This window comes from Akebia trifoliata, chromosome 13, assembly GCF_017979445.1.
Source record: "Akebia trifoliata isolate Shusen 1 chromosome 13, ASM1797944v1, whole genome shotgun sequence".
Classification (NCBI taxonomy): Eukaryota; Viridiplantae; Streptophyta; class Magnoliopsida; order Ranunculales; family Lardizabalaceae; genus Akebia; species Akebia trifoliata.
In genome coordinates this window covers 16,544,607-16,565,044 of record NC_141387.1, presented here as the reverse complement: position 1 = coordinate 16,565,044, position 20,438 = coordinate 16,544,607, and the positions used below count along the sequence as shown (strand labels likewise).

At 38.4% G+C, this 20,438-nt stretch overlaps 1 protein-coding gene across 11 annotated transcripts in view; it reads left to right on the top strand.

Annotated features, from left to right (window-relative positions):
• ABA3 (molybdenum cofactor sulfurase (LOS5) (ABA3)) overlaps window positions 1-20,438 on the top strand; it is an 83,705-nt gene that overhangs the window by 29,599 nt on the left and 33,668 nt on the right. For all 11 annotated transcript variants that reach the window (XR_015171339.1, XR_015171338.1, XR_015171342.1 and 8 more), the window contains one exon: window positions 19,467-19,566. Coding sequence is in view for 6 of the 11 variants with exons in the window: in XM_086421153.1 (XP_086277279.1) it covers window positions 19,467-19,566 (100 nt within the window). In the remaining 5 variants the exon portion in view is untranslated. The remainder of the gene's footprint in view (window positions 1-19,466; window positions 19,567-20,438) is intronic.

The window sequence follows — 20,438 nt, the reverse complement described above, 5'->3', positions numbered from 1 at the left end:
TTTGCAAATGAACCATGTTAAAAATTGATTTTATCTTTTATCATTTGCACCAATTTTCTTTTTTATTTTCAAAATTTCTAGTACAATCGGTCAGTCAGACCAAACTTATCAGAACTATTTCAGTAGGTACATATCGAATGCATTTTTTCACATGGGATCCCCATGTAAAGAACTATATTAAAGAAGTTGTATGAAGTTAATTTTGAAAACAATTTAGATATTGGAAATGATTTGCTTTAAAAATCAGCAACGCAAGCATTTAAGAAACATGTCAGATGGCCTACACCTTCTCAAATCGCAAGCACAACTCACAAAAGTCCTATTCTTCGGCTTCGGTTTCGTGCTCCGGTTCCACTCCTTTGAGTTCTTTTTGGGCTTGAAAACATACAAGACTATTAAATATGAATGACCATGGTTTGTATTAGGGGTGCAAGTTGGTTCGGTTTAAGGTAAAATTGGAACCAAATCGACATTGGTTGGTTCCACTAAATGTGAACCATAACCGAACCAAATTCCATTGGAACCAAACCGAACTAAAGTTGGTTTGGTTTGGTTCGGTTCTACGGATTGTCAATATTCTATAAATTCTAAGTAATATTTTTTAATGAAAAAACAAACATATAATAAACATAAAATTTTATACAATAATCACTAATCTATCCATAAAAAGTCATTAGTTTGTCCATACAAATCACTAATCTATGTCCTAACTCCTAAAATAATTCATATATATATATATATATTTATTGCATAGGGGTTCGGTTCTATACAAGCTTATCCGAGAACCGAACCAAATTGATTGGTTCTCCATTTTCGTAGCTCGAAACTGAACTGCAACTTGTTCCAAACCAAATCAAACCACCTTAAAGCTATTGGTTTGGTTTGGTTCTTGGTTTGAACAGGACCAAATTGCAACCCTAGTTTGTATTAGAATATATTTAAATATATCTTCCTTTAAGCTACCTAAGGCTTGCGTGGATGTCTTTCTTCAAGAGTGATTGAGGGGAGACTAATATGATGTGTTGAAGCTAAAATTTCTTGGTGAAGGGGGAATCTAATGAACAATGTGGTGCAAAAATTATAAGACTAAGGATTAATTGATAGAAGGTTGAATAGAGAAAAGATTATGGAGGTGTGCAACATTATTCATCTTGATGACTACTGAAAATGACTTCCTCTAGAGATTCCAATTTAGGTGGTATAAAGAGTAGTCTTCTTCCAAGAAGGTTGCTGGATTTTCTTCAAGAAACATTTAGAATTTCTTAATGGTGTTGGAGATGAGCTGTAGAATAGTTCAGATCTACTAGACTTGAGTTATGGAGATTTGGGAAGGTAATTGAGGGATGAGAGGTCTCTAGAGATACTTATGCAATGGAGAAGGTATGAATGAGTAAAAACTTAGAGATTCACCTAAGTTTTATATAATGAGGAGAAATATGAGTTGAGGTGGCAATATGGCGCCATATGGACTATAAGTAGAGGGGGTCAAGTTATAAGACATGCTTACATTGGATCATATGGATTGGGTTGAGATCCAATCATGGATGAAGATAACCTAACTAGGGTCAAGTTAGTTAACTGAGATTAGTTAGAATTTCACCCTAGTTAATGGTTGGTTGGAATTGGTTTAAGTTTAAAAGCAACCATAGTTGAGTTAAGTTCTAACTAGGGGTAGTGCGTTGGGGTTAATTTGACACTTGTCTCTTAGCTAGAGATGGAAGAATTTTCAAGTCTCAATTAGAGCTTGGCAAGGTATTTATAATAATCAAGATGAATAGACATAAATGCCCTTTCATAGAGAAGAATAGAAGAATAAAATAGACATATTTCCAATACTCCCCCTCAAGTTGGTGTAAATATATCAACTAAGCCCAGCTTGACAAGATGAGAGTTGGTGACATAAGGACCAACAGACTTCATAAGTATGCCTGCAAGCTGATCTGAAGAAGATAAGAATTCTGTCTGAAAGGCACTAGATTGAACTTTCTCCTTGAGAAAGTGAACATCAACTTCTATATGCTTAGTTCTCTTGTGAAACACAAAGTTAGGAGCAAGCGTAATAGTAGACTTGTTGTCTCAAAACAAAGTGGAAGAACCAAAAATAGAAAATCCTAACTCCGCTAGTAAAGATCAAAGTCAAATGAGCTCACATGGTATTATTAGGGTGAAGAACATAAAGAGGCACCTGTCCCTTTAAGGTGTGACTCGGAACACGGTTGAGAAAAAAATCGCAATGAAGACCGCCATGTTCCATATAACTTAGGAACATGCATTCCTCGAAGAAAGCAGTAGACAATGTTCATAAGGTGACGATTCTTGCATTCTGCCACCCCGTTCTGCTCAGGAGTATAGAGACAGGTCAACTGGTGAAGCGTACTATGTTCATGAAGGTGAGAGCGAATCCCATCAGAAATATATTCTCCCCCATTATCAGACCGAAGAGTTTTTACAGTGATGTTGTATTGTGTCTGAATCATTTTAAGAAAATTAACAAAAATAAGCACTTTAGAACGCGATCACATTAAATAGACTCAAGTACAACGAGAATAGTCATCTATACATATAACATAATACCGATAACCAGTAAAAGTAGCAATAGTAGGAGGCCTTCACACATCAAAATGAACTAAATCAAATATTGTATTAAATCGATGCATACGAGTGATATAAGTACATGTATGTTTAGAAAGCTCACACACAGAGTATTGAAACTTATATCCACTACAAGAAGTTTTTAAAGAAGGAACTAAAAAACATAGGTGCTGAAAATTAGTATGTCCTATGTGAGCATGCCACAAATTTGAAGACTAGGAAGAAAAAGTACAACTCCCAGAGGAGGGTAGCACAGAAGCCGGAGCATTAGTAGGTGGAGATCCAAACAGGTACAATCCATCCCGCTCATACCCCTTGCCAAAAACCTTCTTTGAAGTTAGGTCCTGAAAAATACAATGAGTAGGAAAGAAGGTCATTGAGCAATCTAGGGATTTAGTAATACTACTCACAGAAAAAAGATTAAAGGATAGGTGAGGAACATGAAGCATAGAATCAGGAAAAATATCAAAGTATAACGGCATGGTACCATTGTTATGTATAGGAGTAAGGGGCCCATCAGCGAGGCAAATCTCCTTATGAGTAGTAAGAAAAATAGATGAAGTAAAGTGACTAGATTCATCGGTCATGTGATCAGAGGCACTAGAATTAATAAGCCATGTTAGGGGAGTAAGACCTGATTGGGTGATATGAAATGCAGAAGATGAACCTGGAGGGCATGGTAACTAAGGTCATAGTTGTAGATGATCGATTATGAGTATGAATCTGATTCCGAACAATGGTGGCATTCTGGGTCTGAAGCTGTTATAAATCAAAAGTGTCAAGAGAGACAGGAAAGTCAGTAGGGGGAACATGTGAGGAATCCATAGCGGTAACACGGGGAGCAAAATGCTCCAACAAAGGAGTGGTAGTAGATCTCAAAAAATGAGGATAGAGTTAAAAGCATCGAACCTTCTCATTGCCAGTCTTCTCACAATGATTGTAAATAAGACTACTCCCTTGACCACAACCATGGTGCCCTCAGCCATGACTTTTAGATCCTTGGGCACAAAAATCAGAGAAACTCGAATTGGTTGCTAGAGCCATCTGATCTATCATTAGAGTAGAAAAAATCCCAAGAGTCTGAGTCTGAGTGTGAGACTGAATTACATGATGACGACGACGCTCATCACTATCAATAGTCGCAATAGTGTCAAATAAGGAAGGTAAAGGAGATGTGTTAAGAATCTGGGTCCATAATACCTCAAATTCAGGGCATAAGCCTATGAGAAACTGATATGTCTGCTGTCGAGTAATCTTCTTAATCACATACTCGACTGCCTCCGCAGGCAGTTCAACCATAGACTCATAATGATAGATCTCCTCCCATCGAGACTGAAGAAATCCGAAACAATTAGCTATATTCTAAGTCCCTTAGTAGCTTAGGCAATCTCTTAATAGAGTTCACAAATCCTCGAATGATTCCTAGCATGCGCATAAGTCTGAGTGAGAACTGGCCACAAAGATGAAAGTCTCATGGTACATAAAGATAGTATATGTATGCTGTTCCATGGAATTAAACAACCATCCAAAAATAGTGCAATTGTTGATCTCCCATTATTCAAATTTGAGATCAGTAGTGGGGGGCTTATTAGCAGTGTCCAAAAGCCATCCAGATTTGCCTCTACGTCCCAAATTGAGAAAAAAAGGAAGTTTTTTATTGATTAGCCCTAATTAGACTTTAAAGAGGAATTTCATAGTCTAATAAATAGAAAAGAGTAAAAAGGACAAAAGACTAAAAAAGTATAATAAACCAGAATTATTCAACACTCTCCTTCAAGTTGGTGCATGGATATCAAAGAAGAATTTTAGAAGAAAAAATCACAAGTCTCATAATGAGAGCTTGGTATATATTTATAACACATAATAAGGGAATGGACATAAATGCCCTTATACAAGAATAATATAAATAAATTCATATAAAACAAACTAGAACTAACTATCTATTCTAATATTTCCAATACTCCCCCTCAAGCTGGGGCAAATATATCAACTAGGCCCAGCTTGGCAAGATGAGAATTTATGACTGAAGGTCCAGCAGACTTTGTAAGCATATCTGCTAGTTGATCTGGGGAAGAAACAAAGATTGTCTTAAGTACACCAGACCGAACTTTCTCCCTAAGAAAGTGAACATCAACCTCAATGTGCTTAGTTCTTTCGTGAAGGACTGAGTCAGATGCAAGCATGATAGAAGATTTGTTGTCACAGAACAGCGACGAGGAACCAACGGTAGGAAATCCCAACTCTGTTAACAAAGATCTAAGCCAAAGAAGCTCACATGTGCCTAGAGCCATAGCACGATACTCAGCTTCAGCAGAGGAACGAGAAACCACACTCTGTTTCTTACTTTTCCATGAAATAAGATTACTGCCATAGAAAGTACAGAAACCAGATGTAGATCTCCTATCTGTAAGAGAACCCGCATAATTAGCATCAGTGAAACATGATAGATGTGGCTGAGCAGTAGATGAATAAAATAAGCCTAGACCGGGACGAGACTTCAAGTAGCGAAGGATACGATACACTGCATCAAGATGTGAGGTACGTGGAGCATGCATAAACTGACTGACTACACTAACTGCGAAGGTCAAATCCGGTCTAGTATTAGTCAAATAAATTAAACGGCCTACGAGTCTCTGGTAAGATGAAATATCAGATAAAAGTTCCCCAGATTCAGCATGAAGGCGATGATTTTGATCCATTGGAGAAGATGCAGGACGACAACCAAGCATACCAGTGTCCTGAAGAAGATCCAAAGTGTATTTACGTTGAGATAACGAAATACCACGGCGTGAGCGGGCTATTTCTAACCCCAAAAAATACTTGAGGGGACCTAAGTCTTTAATCTCAAAAACACTACCTAACTGCCTCTTAACCATGTCAATCCACTTTGCATCATTTCCAGTTACTATAATATCATCTACATAAACCAAGACAATGGTATTGCCACCATCTGCTCCTCGTCGAATAAAGCAAGTATGGTCTGAGTGACATCTGGAAAATCCCATAGATAAGATGACCTCAGAGAAACGCTGGAACCAGGCTCGCGGAGATTGCTTTAGGCCATATAGAGATTTAAGAAGACGACATACTTTCCCAGAATACTCCCCCTGAAAACGAAAGCCAGGAGGGGGGTCCATATAAATAACCTCTGTCAGATCACCATTTAAAAATGCATTCTTCACATCAAGCTGGTGAAGAGGCCATGAGTGACAGGCTGTTAAAGAGATAAGTAGACGGACAGTAGACAGTTTGGCTACAGGGGCAAATGTGGCGCCAAAGTCCTTTCCCGGAGTCTGCGTAAATCCCTTAGCGACAAGTCGAGCTTTGTAGCGATCAACAGTACCATCTGCAAGATACTTAACTGTGAAAACCCATTTACAACCAACAGTCTGCTCCCCAGAAGGAAGAGAAACAAGATCCCAGGTGTGATTCTTCTGCAATGCATCCATCTCAGTAGTCATGGCTCTAGTCCACATAGGATCACGTAAAGCCTCAGATACAGACCGGGGAACCCGAATAGAGTCAGTAGTGGAAAGATAGGCTCGATAGGAAGAAGAAAGACCCTGATAAGAAACAAACTGGGCGATAGGGTGATTAGTAACACACCCTCGCTTACCTTTGCGTAGTGCAATTGGTAAGTGAGAGTCAGAAATAGAAGGAACAGGCGTAAATGTAGAAGAGGATATACCTGAGTCCAAGGAGGAAGTTGGCAAAGGTTGAGAGGGGGGAGGGCGACGAGAGTAAACTTGCAGCGGCGGCGGTGAAGATGAAGATGGAGAGAAAACTGGAGATGGTAGCACTGTTGGAGAAGAATCCTGTAAAGAAGAAGAGTCCTGCAAAGAAGGTGAAGTACGAAAATATGGGACATTTTCAAAAAAGGTAACATCCAGGGAATGAATAATACGATGAGAAAGGGGATCATAGCACCGATACCCCTTTGACATAGAAGAGTAACCCAAGAAGACACAACAAGTAGCTTTATCATCTAATTTGGTACGATGAGGAGTTCTATCCTGAACAAAACAAGTACACCCAAAAACACGAGGTGTAATAGGGAAGAGAGTGCTATCAGGTCGAAGAACATGAAGAGGTACTTGTCCCCCTAAAGTACGGCTCGGAACACGATTCAGGAGGAAAGCAGCAGTAAGAACGGCCATATTCCAATAGGACTTGGGAACATGCATCCCTCGCAGAAGGCAACGGACTATGTTCATGAGGTGACGATTCTTACGTTCCGCCACCCCATTTTGCTCAGGAGTGTAGGGACATGATAACTGATGAAGCATACCACGCTCATGAAGATGGGAGCGAATCCCATCAGAAATATATTCCCCACCATTATCTGTTCTAAGAGATTTGACTGTAATGTTGTATTGAGTTTGAATCATTTTAAGGAAATTAACAAAAATAGGTAAGACTTCAGAACGAGAACGCATTAAATAAACCCAAGTACAACGAGAATAGTCATCAATAAATGTAACATAATATTTATGACCATTAAAAGCAGTAACAGGGGAAGGCCCCCACACATCAGAATGAACCAAATCAAAAATAGCATTAACTCTATGCATGCGAGGAATATAAGAGGCACGTGTATGTTTAGAAAGCTCACACACAGAGCATTGAAATTTGTGTCCACTACAAGATTGTTTTAAAGCAGGAAATAAAGAACATAAGTGCTGAAAATTAGCATGTCCTAAGCGAGCATGCCATAAGTCTAAAGTCTGAGAAGAAAAAGTATGAGTTCCAGTGAGTGGGAACACAGAAACTGGGGCAGCAGTAGGTGGAGCTTCAAACAGGTACAACCCATCCCTCTCATATCCCTTGCCAAAAGTCCTCCTCGAAGTCAGGTCCTGAAAGACACAGTGAGTAGGAAAAAATGTTACAGAACAATTAAGCGATTTTGTAATACTACTCACAGATAGAAGGTTAAGAGATAAGTGTGGAACATGGAGAACAGAATCGAGAGGAAAACCAGGAGTTAGAGATATAGAACCCTTACTGTGAACAGGAGTAAGAGACCCATCAGCAAGGCGAACCTCCTTATGAGTAGTAGGAAAAATAGAAGAAATAAAATGATTGGACTCACCGGTCATGTGATCAGAGGCACCAGAATCAATGACCCAGGTCAGAGGAGCAGAGCTAGACTGAGTGGCATGAAATGCAGAAGAAGTACCTGGAGGAGTGGATGCAACTGTCGAGGATGAGGGAATCTGAGCCTGAAGCTGATCCCGTACAATAGCTGTAATCTGTGTCTGAAGATGTTGCAAATCAATAGTACCCAGGGAAGCATGATCAACAGAGGTAGATTCCACAACAGCAGCACGGGGCTGTCCCCCAGAAGATCTCAACAAGTGGGGATAGAGTTGAAAGCAACGAGCCTTCTCATGGCCAATCTTCCCACAATGACTACATGTAAGACTATTTCCTTTACCACGCCCACGACTCCCACGGCCTCGATTCCCAGATCCTAAAGTACGGGAATTAGAAAAACCCAAGTTGGCTGCAAGAGCCATCTGATCTGTATCTGGAGCTGAGATAGTGACAGGAACCTGAGTCTGAGAGGGAATGACACGGCGACGACGCTCATCGCTATCAACAGTCGCGAATATCTCAAATAATGAAGGTAGAGGAGTGGTATTAAGAATTTGGGTCCGCAATGCCTCAAATTCAGGGCGTAAACCCATGAGGAACTGGTATGTCTGATGCCGAGCAATCCTCTTGACCACATGTTCAGCTGCCTCTGCAGATAACTCGGCCATGGACTCATAGTGCGAGAGCTCCTCCCAACGGGACTGAAGAAATCCAAAATAATCTGCAACACTCTGATTTCCTTGGGATGCTTGAGCAATATCACGGTAAAGTTCATAAATCCTTGAGTCATTGCGAGCATGTGCATATGTTTGAGTAAGAGCTGACCACAAAGAAGAGACAGTCTCATGATACATAAACATAGTGTAGATGCGTTGCTCCATGGAATTGAATAACCAACCAAGAATAGTGCAATTATCAATTTCCCATTGTTCAAATTTGGGATCAATGGGGGGTGGCTTAGGAATACTACCTAACAGCCAACCAGATTTTCCCCGACTACCCAAATAAAGTCGTACAGATCGAGACCAACTCTGAAAGTTACGACCATCTAGTGGCGCATTGGTGATACGCTGGACGGAGAAATTGGCCCCAAGAGTGGTGGTAGAATCCTTAGTCTCGTGAGTCGTAGTCATTGCACACTATTACTACTGTATTTGGATTGAAGAGAGATCTCACGTGTCAGTACTGATTAAGGCCAAATAATCTTATTAATTGCTGTCGGCAACACTAGAACCCACTCCTACTGTTGTTATAAGATTGAACCGACCAAATACCATTGTCGTGAGATTAAACCAACCAAAATAGTCACTGTCGCAGGGCTGTATATACCCTAAGAAGTGTTCTAGGGTAGACTCTGTGCTGTAGAAGTATCGTAGAGCAAAATCAGATCTTGTATAGCTGATGGAAAGTCAAATATAGACCTGTAGTCCAAGGTAGATGAAATCGCAACACAGCTAAGAGATGAAGTAGGGCTGACTGTGTGTTATAGAAGTGTCGTGGAGCAGATCAGACCTTGTAGGACTGATCGAAAGTCATAAACGAACCTCTAGATCACAGTAGATGGAATCGCAACTCAGCCAATAACCTACTGTTGCTGTCGCAGGTACTTTTAGGTTATCTAGACCCGATCGCAGGCACTCTAGAGAATGAAGGTTGAATCGTAACTCAAGTAGGAACTTATTGTTGCTGTCGCAGGTCACTGTAGATCATCCAGATCTGATCGCAGGTGGGAAACAGGCCTGGAGAAACCTCCTGATGCTGTCGTAGAGAGCTTTAAGGCTTGTAGGTCTGATCGTAGATGGGATTCAGACCTACTGCTACAGTCGCAGGGTATTGTAAGATCCTAAAGGCTGATCGCAAGAAACTTTTGGGGCTAATAGACAAGCACCCAACAACACAAGGCTGATTGCCAAAGGGTAATACTAACGTAGAGAAAATAGAGAGAAAAAAAAAAAATTATTGATCACTGTGCAAATCTCTATTGCAGCATGTGAATTAGAAGATGGTGATTGGGTTTTTTCTTTTTGGCTCTGATACCAAGAAGAATTTTAGAAGAAAAAATCACAAGTCTCATAATGAGAGCTTGGTATATATTTATAACACATAATAAGGGAATGGACATAAATGCCCTTATACAAGAATAATATAAATAAATTCATATAAAACAAACTAGAACTAACTATCTATTCTAATATTTCCAATAATCAACAATGCCCAACTTGGACAAGTCACCTTCAAAGGTAGTTTTGCTAACACTTTTAGTAAGAATATCGACGAGTTGCTGAGATGTAGGAACAAATGGAGTACAAATCTGCCCAGGAATAATCTTCTCTCTAATGAAATGTCGATCAACTTGGATATGCTTCGTTCTGTCACGTTGAACCGGATTTGCTGCTACGTTATTGGTTGATTTATTATCACAATATATTGAAAATGGGGCTGTTACGAAATGACATTAATCAGCTGGTAAGGTCTTGATCCACAACAATTCACACACTCCAAGTGCCATAGCTCTGTATTCTGACTCAGCACTGGACCAAGAAACCACATTCTGCTTCTTACTACGCTAGGTTACCAAGTTGCCATCAACTTTAGTATAGTACCCAGAAGTGGATTGTCTATCAGTCACTGACCTAACATAATTTGTGTTTATCCATGCCTCAACGCGAAAATGACCATGATTACTAAACAAAATACCTTGACTAGGACATCCCTAAGATATCTAAGAATATGATAGACAGTAGTAAGATGAGATGTTCGAGGCAAGTACATAAAATGATTTACGACACTAACAACATAGGCAATGTCGGGGCGAGTCATAGACAAGTAGATCAATTTTCCCATAAAACGTTGATACTGACCAATATCCGACAAACACTCTCCTTTAGAATCACCCAACCTATGATTCTGTTCAATAGGAGTATCAACAAGATGAGAACCTAGCTGACCGGAGTCACTAAGTAAATCAATGACATATTTACGCTGAGAGATAAATATATCAGAATGGGACTGCGCAACCTCAATACCCAAAAAATAGTGAAGATGGCCAAGGTCCTTAACCTCAAATTGACGTCCTAAGTAGGATTTTACCCCGGTAATGCTAGTACTATCATCTCCAGTAAGGACAATATCATCCATATAAACAATTAGAGTGATAGTTTTGCCATTAGAGTGACGTAAGAAAAGAGTGTGATCAGCAAAACTCTGATAGAAATCACATTGATGCATTGCCTTAGTAAAGTGCTCAGACCATACGCGAGGAGGTTGCTTCAGTTCATAGAAAGAGCAACGAAGAAGACAGAAATGTACAAGAGAAGTAGGTGTGAGAAAACCAGGAGGTTGGACCATATAGACTTTTTCCTGAAGATCACCATTGAGAAAAATGCATTTTTGCATCTAACTAAAAGAGAGGTCACCCTCTAATTGCGACGATAGAAAAGAGAACTCGAATGGTAGTCATCTTGGCAATCGGAGCAAATGTTTCCTGATAATCAATCCCATAAGTCTAAGCATATTCCTTTGCCACTAAACGTGCCTTATAACGAGCAATAGAACTATCAGGATTATATTTAAAGGTGAAAATCCTGCGACATCCCACAACCTTTCTTCCAGGCGGAAGAGGAACAAGTTCCCAAGTCTGAGTCTTTTCAAGAGTATTTAGCTCATCAATCATAGTTGCTCGTCACTCAGAATGGGTAATAGCATCTGCAACAGTATTAGGATGAAAAATAGTAGAAATAGAAGCAAGAAAACTCTAATAGGAGGATGAGTGAGTAGAATCAAATATATAATTAGAATTGGGACAAGTATAAGTGCGCTTGACGATAGGATGATCATCACAAGGGACAGTAGGAGGAGGAGCTGGTCTGACATAGAAGTGATGGTAGTATTGCGTGGTTGCCGAGAGTAAACCTACAATGAAGGAGGTGACGAGCTGACAGTGGGTGGAGAAGGAGGAACAGGTATGGGAAGAGGAAATAATAAGGGAGAAAGATCATCATCAGGGGAATCTAGAGGAAACCACTCGTACTGAATGTCAACTGACCCATTGTAGTATAAGGCATACTAAAAAAAATGAAACATCTCGAGAAATGAAACGCCTTCGAGAAGGAGGATGATAACAACAGTATCCTTTCTGAGTAGATGAATAATCCAAAAAGATACATTTTACGGCTTTTGGGTCAAGTTTAGTATAAGCTTGGTCAAGAATTTGAACAAAGCAGATGCACCCAAACATGCATGGAGGAAGTGGAAACAAAGGACGATCTGGATGAAGTTGAGAGGGGGGTGGCAAACTAAAGAACTCGGGAGGTGGTTCGATTAATAATGTAAACAACAATAAAAATTGTATCAGCCCAATAGGATTGTGACACATTCATGCCAATAGAGAGGGTATGGGCTAATTCCAGATATGGCGATTTTTCCTTTCTGATTTGACCATTCTGTTGAGGAGTCTTAACACTGGACATTTGATGCTCAGTGCCAGACTCTAAACAAAGCTTCAAAAGCTTACTATAGGTTTACTCAGTACCATGATTAGAACAGATTGTTTTGACGATACAATCAAATTGGGTATGAATCATAGCAAGAAATTGCTTGAAGATCCCATATATTTCACTCTTGTGTTTCATAAGATAGACCCAAGTGATACAATTGTGGTCATCGATGAATAAGACAAAATAGCGAAAACTGAGAGTGGATGTGATAGGGGAAAGACCCCACCCATTAGAGTGAATTAGGTCAAACATAGCAGGTGCAATAGTATTCATACTAATAGGATAATGAGAACGTACATGTTTAGTTAATTGACAAGTTTCACATGAAAAATCAAGTAAATTGTTATTATTAAATAAAACAGGGAACATGTGTTTCAAATATCTAAAGAAAATATGATCTAAGTGTAAATGCCAACTCATTACAAGTGCTTTATTAGACTGAATACTACTACTAAGCTGAGAAACATAATGAGTGCTAGGGGAACTGGGTGCGTCCAAGAGATACAAGCCATTCGCTTCACGTCCAGTGCCAATCGTCCTCTTCGACCCCGATCTTGAAAGACACAATGAGAGGGATAAAAAGTTACAATACAATTCAAATTTTTGGTAATGTTATTAATAGATATAAAATTAGTAGTAAATTGATGAACATGCAGTATATTAGTTAAGGATAAAGAAAGTGTAATAGAAGATTGACCTTAATCAGCTATAGAAGACAAAAAACCATCAGCAAGGCAAACCTTGTAATGACTAGAACAAACACTATAGGTTTGGAATAGAAAGCATGTACCGGTCATATTATCTAAGACACAAAAATCAATGATCCATGGTGAGGAAATGGTGGAAACACTGTGTGTAGATGAAGGGTACCTGAGTGAGCAAAAGTAGAGATCGACTGAGATGAAGTCTCTATCTGATTGAAGAATTTCCTAAACTTGTCAAACTCAGCCTAAGATAGAGATACTGTATCCAAGGAGGTGTTAGTAGCTGAAGGAGGTGCTGGATCAATAGTCGACTAAGAGACTACATGAGTTAAAGATTGGGGAGATAGTTGATGTTGCTGATTAGGACAACCATGAAGCACATAACAACGGGCCTTCACGTTATTCAACTTCCCACAATGATCACATTTATGTCGCTGACGTGTAGGTAGAGACCCACTAGGAGGCTGTGGAGAAGGTAGGCGAGCAAGGATGGCCGATTGGTCTCCTGAAGAATGATGTAGGGCAGTTGTGCTACGACTCTCATTAGCCAAGACATAAGAATATGCAGTTTGTAGGGACGTAAATGGATCCATACCCAATAAATGAACTCTCGCATACTCAAACTCATCCCAGAACCGGCTAAAAATTGAAAAACTCGATTCTTATTCCGAATTGACGCATATAATCCCTCATCAAAATTGTCCTTCCGCATAGGACAAGGAATAAAAAGTAAACTCTTCCCATCGAGCACGTAGTTGTGATATATAGGTGGTGACTAAAGAGTCACCTTAAGAAAGGCGGAAAATCTCATGCTCTAAGTTAAAATGCAGATATTGTTTTGACGTTGCGAGTAGATGCTTTTTGTGAAATCCCATGTCTATTTTGCTGTCGTGGAGAACATAAAACTTATCACAATGTACGGTTACATAGATGTAACTAACCAAGAACGGACTATAGAATCATTAGCAAATCAGTTGGAGTAAGTAGTGTCGATCAGTGTAGGTTGTTTGTTTGCCCCTGTGAGGTAAGCGATCTTTCCTTTTCCACTAGTGAACATTTCAATCAATCGTGCCCAAAGAAGATAATTGGGACCATCTAATTTGACGGTGATAATTTGGATGCCTGGAAAGTCAGTTGAATGAGAGGGAAGACCATTTGATCTATCACTATTACTGGTAATCGAGGAAGAGGACGTCTCGAAGGCCATCAAAGAGTCGGTGTGCTTTGGTTTGAAGAGAGTTAAAATAAGAAGAGGGGACGAATCACAAGGATAAAAAAATGATCGTAGCACCCTAAAAGTGACAATACACGATCGTAGGAGGCGTGGAAGGTGATTAAACACGGTTGTAGGTGACCCGAGCAAGCATTAACTCAATCGTAGGGCACTAAGAATCAGTTTGTCACTGCCGTAAGCTTCAAACAACCACTTGATGTTGTTACAATCGTCAAACAGCCACACTGCTATGAGTGTAGCCCCAAACAACAACACTGCTATGAGTACAGTCCTCAACCAGCACCCCTGATGTGATCGCAGGCTCCAAACCAGCAATTTGTTGTGATTGCCAGCCCCAAACAACAATACATGGTTTGAGTACAGCCCTCAACCAGCACCCCTGCTGTGAGCACAGGCTCCAAACAAGACTTTGCTGTGATTGCCAGCCCTTGTGAAGGTCCAAACCTGTGTCGCCTACCTTAGTCTTTAGCAAACAGCCAAGCTGCTATTATTGCAAGCCTCTGTGGAGGTCCAAGATGCCATTGTTAAACCTAATAGTCACCAACTAGCAAACCTATTGTTGCCACAGCCCTTGATGGTGGCTACACTATTGCCGTAGGGATTCAAACAATCCTCAAGACCCTATCGCATGATGCGATTAGGGTGGGGAGTGAAAAAGGACCCCTGTAGGGGTGATATGTATCGAAGACGAGAGGTGTAGAGTATAGATTTGAGGAAGAGGAGGGCGATAGAGTTTGTAGCAGAAGAAAGGAGTGGGGGGCGATGGAGGTAGAGAGAACCTAGCTCTGATACCAAGTTAAAATTGAGAAAGAAAAAGAAGTTTTTTATTGATTAGTCTTAATTAGGCTTTAAAGGGGAATTTCATAGTCTAAAATATGGAAAAGACTAAAAAGGACAAAAGACTAAAAAAAGTATAATAAACCAAATTATTCAACATAGAGTCTCATAGATTGAGACCAAAATTGAAAATGTCGACCATCCAATAGAGCACTAGTAATACGTTGGGTTGAGGAGTTTTGCCCAAAAGTAGTATTTGATTCCTTGTTTTCTTGATTCGATGCCATAATTCTCAAAATCAAATGGATAGAAAACAGTAAACCAGTAATCAAATGTAGGAAGACTATTTCGTGTTCGATCAAATCAACATACACTTAAAGTACGAGAACCAAGAGAACACTAGAAATCTGGAGAAAAGGAAGAAATTGAGGCAAAAAACTTGAACTCACAGCAGCCTCAAGTAAAAAATAGTAGAAGTCTTCCACAAAGTCGAAGAACAAAGCATATCATTGAAGATTTGTCTTGAAGGGAGGTCTCTCACCAATCTAAATCCAATGTGTGATCATCAAGATGGGCAAAGCAACATTATCGCATGGTAGCCAATCACAAAAACAAATCCACAGAGCAACACACAACACACATGGCAGCCAATCGCAAAGAAAAAATAGATGCACAGAATAATACACAGCATTGCCGCACAACACATAACACTTACCACAAAACCAACAGCCCTATCTCATTAGTTGCATAACAGACCCTACCCCACAGGCTTATCGCAAAAAACAGACCTATCGTAGCACGCGATTAGGGTACTTGGGCCAAAGGAAATAACTATAGAAGAATAAAACCCCCGAAGGGGAAGCCCTCTATTGAAGCTAATGTGCTAAGTTTGCTTGGTCTCTAGATCCAAAGAAAAGATGGGAGGAGAAGAGAGGCGGTGGTGCTTCAAGATCCCAAACTAAAGAGGAAAACCTAAGGAGGGGCTGTCAATGGTTCCTCTAGGGCTCTGATACCAAGAAGAATTGTAAAAGAGGAATTTTCAGTCACAATGAAAGCTTGCCAAGATATTTATAATAAGTAAGGTGAATGGACTTAAATGCCCTTACAGAAAGAACAATAGAAAGCTAGAAAGAATAAAATAAAGACATTTTTAATAGAAACATGGTATCATTGGATGGAAATCTGATGTGGCAACTATAGTGAGGTGGATAGTAATGGGAGGGTCAAATCTTGAGTGATATTGTGTGATTGGAGGCATGGTGGGTGGGTTGGACACATGGCAACTAAGTCTTACATGCAATACTATATTTAATAATTTACAATAATGATGTTGCTGATGTAAGCAATCAGTTTGAGGTGATTAAGGACATTTTTCTATTGTATGTTACATGTAGTAATATAAAAAGTTATCCTCGATGGACGAGATTCGGATCGATCTTCCGAAGTCATTTTGAGTCCGATTTTGACGATCCAATAGTCGATTCTCATATATTTGATGAGATCTATGCAATGGTATAGTTCAATCTCATCAATGATGCTCTGATCGAGGACCAATCTTTCAAGTAGTTATACAAATCTCGAGGCAATGGCTTGAGGTCCAATTTACGCGATCTTATAGTTTATCCTGCTTAATTTATCGATATCTATCTCTTGACCATATCCAATTGGGTCATATTTTTTTTTTTAGTTTAATTTTGCATGTATCTCGATGTAAGTGATGCAAAACGGTGAGGGAAGAAAGGGAAAATATGGGGTTTAGGGGATTAGATGGAAATAGGGGGTTAGGGATTTGATTTCGGTTTTGGAATTTGGAATTGGGTTAAGGATTTGGGCAACAATAGGGTAAACCCTAAAGGATTTAGGTTGTAGGAATTAATTTTGACCCAATTATGACCACAATCCCAATAGCCAAAAAATGCAAAATTTTCTATTGCGATATTTTGTTTGAGGTTGGATAAAGGTTAAAGGAAAGGGAAAATGATTAATGGTTGAGGTTTGTGGGTTTCAAGAATCAAGAGCCAAGAATCAAGAAATTGAGGATTAAAAGAAAATCAAGAAAGGAGGATTCTTGATGGATTCAAGAATTCAAGATTTTAAGAAATAGAGAAAATCAAGAAACAATAAAATAAAAAAATGGAAAGATGAGAAGATGATAGAAAAGATAGGACCTTGAGATCTCACCAAGGGTTTCTTGGAATCACACTAAGAATGGTGAGGAACTCACTACACTCCATGAAAGAAATTCATTCTTTATTTATCAAATCTTCGTTAAAAGAAAAAACCTAATACATTTTATATATAAAGAAAATAAATTTAAGATTCCTAATCAAACTAAAATACCAAATAAATAACCTAATTTTCATAATTTTCCAACCCTAATAAACTTAAATAAAAAACAATAAATTTACTAAACTGCCCTTAAATATTGACCATGGGCTAAAACATCAAAATAAGCCCAAAACATATATAATTAAAGTCCTAAAATAGAAAACTAAATAAATAATTAATCGAAAATAATCTTGAACGATAAATCTAGACCCAATTAAGTGAAAATCTAAATAATTACAAATTTTTCGTCTAAACCCTTGACCGTTGACTTGATTTGTGTTCCGCATTAGTAATTCCTTGAGATTCGTTTCAACTTCGATCTAGGTGATCTTATAATCTATCTTAAGTAGTTTTTTGAGGGATACTCATTGGTGATGCTTGGTTACTAGACTAATTCCTTGGTCAACCTTTAATTCTCATCTTACCCTAAAGTGTATCTCGAGAAATTGTTAAAAGACATCGTTATGATTGTATAATACTTCCTTTTGAGACTAATAGCTATATAACTACTAAAGTAACATGAAACAACTATATTACAAGTTCTTTCTTCGCTCGTCTCGATCGACTGGTCTTGACATGTATTTCAAGAAAATTCCTGATAATTAAAATTAAGAATCTGAAAGTGACCCAGCCTATCTAGACGAGTCTAGTTTGGGGTTATCATAGTGGGTGAAAGCAGTAAGTGGGTGTTTATAGCTTGGTCCTTACAAAATATTGGTCCTGAAACATTCAATGCTTGAGGACATGATCGGCAGTCTCGGTTTCTTTTGACAATCTTTTAGACTTTGGGTTGATCCTGCCCATATATTGGACCGCCCCAAATTTTGATTCATTGCTTTGGGGTCAGTCGAAATGTTAGATTCATTCCTTTAGGTTCTATTAGTGGGGGTTTTTTTGATGGGACTATTCATATGTTTTGTAAGCCTTTTGGAAATAGATTTTAGAGTAGATTTATCTTTGGTTGTAAGAACTAGAGATCACATGCCCTGTTTTAGAACGAATGAGGTATGCCTTGACTGATTTCACAGCTTGTGCATGTGCTCCTTGGTTCCGTACTCCATTGGTTCATATTTTCTTTTTTTCTTTTAGCATGTTTTTTTTTCTTGTTTTTATTTTGTTTTTTGTTTCAAGGCCTGGTCTATGCTATTAACTGATCTTCCCTCCTTCGGGAATTGAGATCTTTGCTTCGAAATTTTTGTCTCAAAGGTGAGATTGTATGGAAGTTTCTTCATTTTTCCGTGTATTGGGGAATTAAGATACAGCAAAACAATCACAACTTTGAAGACGAGAGTTGGTAAATTCCAGGGATGTGCTCCAAAATTTGTTGATCGGTCATTGCTTGGGTTTCTGTTTGGAAGAAATTTCCTGTCATTAATTTAAGGATTTTAGTTCTAAATGGGACTTCATTTTATCTGGTCATCAAGCTCCTTGTGTTCTTGGGAGTTTTGTTTCTTCGTATAATTCTTAGGCAGAATGCCTATAGCTGTAGGTTATCAACCTACCCTTAGTACAGAAATGGGTTCTTTGCAAGAGAGGATTACTTATACCAAAGAAACATCCATAACTTCCATTCAGGCAGTTTATGTACCTGCGGACGATTTGATCGACCTATGTAAAATTTACAAATTTTAATAAAGTTTTTCTTGTTAGTGATAAAAGATTTGTTCCAACTAGATGTTTTGGTTTATTTGAACTCATATTTTATAGCTCATTGAACCCTTCTAACAGGTTTACATAGCTTTCAGTGCTTTAAGTGAGGTTAATATCCTATTGAATTTTTTTTATTTAGTAATATGTACTCTTTCTCTAGATGAATTTTTTTTTTTTGGAGCAACATAGTAAAATGCCTTTTTTACTCGAAGTAAAAGAAATATTTTTGGTGAGTTATTGTTAGGGATAGGTATTCTGCATAACGATTTACGCTGTATTAAATTCTATTTTTAAAATTTTATGCATATACATGCACTTGGATTTTAATTATAGAATAATTGTACCCATCAAAAAAAAAATTATAGACTACTTGTGGCCTATTTAAATTGTAAATGTTTCATGAGATTGTGTTTTATCTTATTTAAATAAAAGGTGGGATCTCTTATTGCTTCCAAATTAGATAGTACGTCAATTTCTTTCTTGAAGATAGTTCTTTTCATTGTTTTCCTTTTTGCCAATATTTTTGATTTTTTGGTAAGGAGAGTCATGTACTGTCGAAGTAATTTCTGTTTCCTCATTTATGATATGCAGAAACTTATCAGATTTGTAGTAAATTCTTTTGTATCAATGCCAAGTCCAGCCGGAAATGGATGCCTATCAAGAGTGAACTCAACTCCTTTCTCAAGCAAAGGTTCTGTTTAAATTTGTGCCCCAATATAACCCGTTTTAAGTGTATTTCAATGTGAACTTCCTTCAAGTATGATCATTATATTTCTTCTGTTGACATTTTTTTATCTCTTACCATGCAACTGCCATTTTTAGCAATTGTACATAACTTAAGGTTGATGAAAAAACATTAATATTATAGAGGGTACTTGTCAATGAACGTTCAATCATCAATGAACGTAACTAAATAACAAGAGTCAAATAGAATAGCTCAAACATGGTAATGCTTTAACGTAGGAGAGTCACATCTTTTCCCATGTGCATGGAATGTTGTGAGATTGTGTTTAGAGTTGGAAAATTGTAGGTTTCATTCTTTAACAGCTTTAATGTATGACGAGAAAACAAGGAGAAAATTTCTAAATCTATAGGAAGAAGGATAGCCAATAGTGCATTGTTTTTTTATGGTGAAAACACTGAGAGCACTTTCCAAGGTGGCTCACAAGTTGTAATGCTTAGGTCAACGCTGCTGGTGATTGAATCACTTTCCAACCATTGTTGCATATCACAAATTATTTCCTTCTGTTAGTAGTAATAAATTATTAATTGCAATTGTATGTGTAATTTCTTTTTATGTTAGAGTAATGTATATATGAGGTCGACTGCCAGGATTGGAGTCACTTTGACTCCTCCCACATTTCCCCCATTCTCTTTTCTTCTCTTCTCTCCTCAAACTCTTATTCTACATAGTATTAGAGCATATCATGGTATAAGAGTTTTATTTTATTTTTTTCCTCTTCTTTTTCACCATTTCTTCTATGTTTCCTCTTCGATTTTGGAAAATCAGATTTTCTTGATCTAATTGAAGCTTGTTTCTTTGGTGGTGTTTAAATCTTCGAT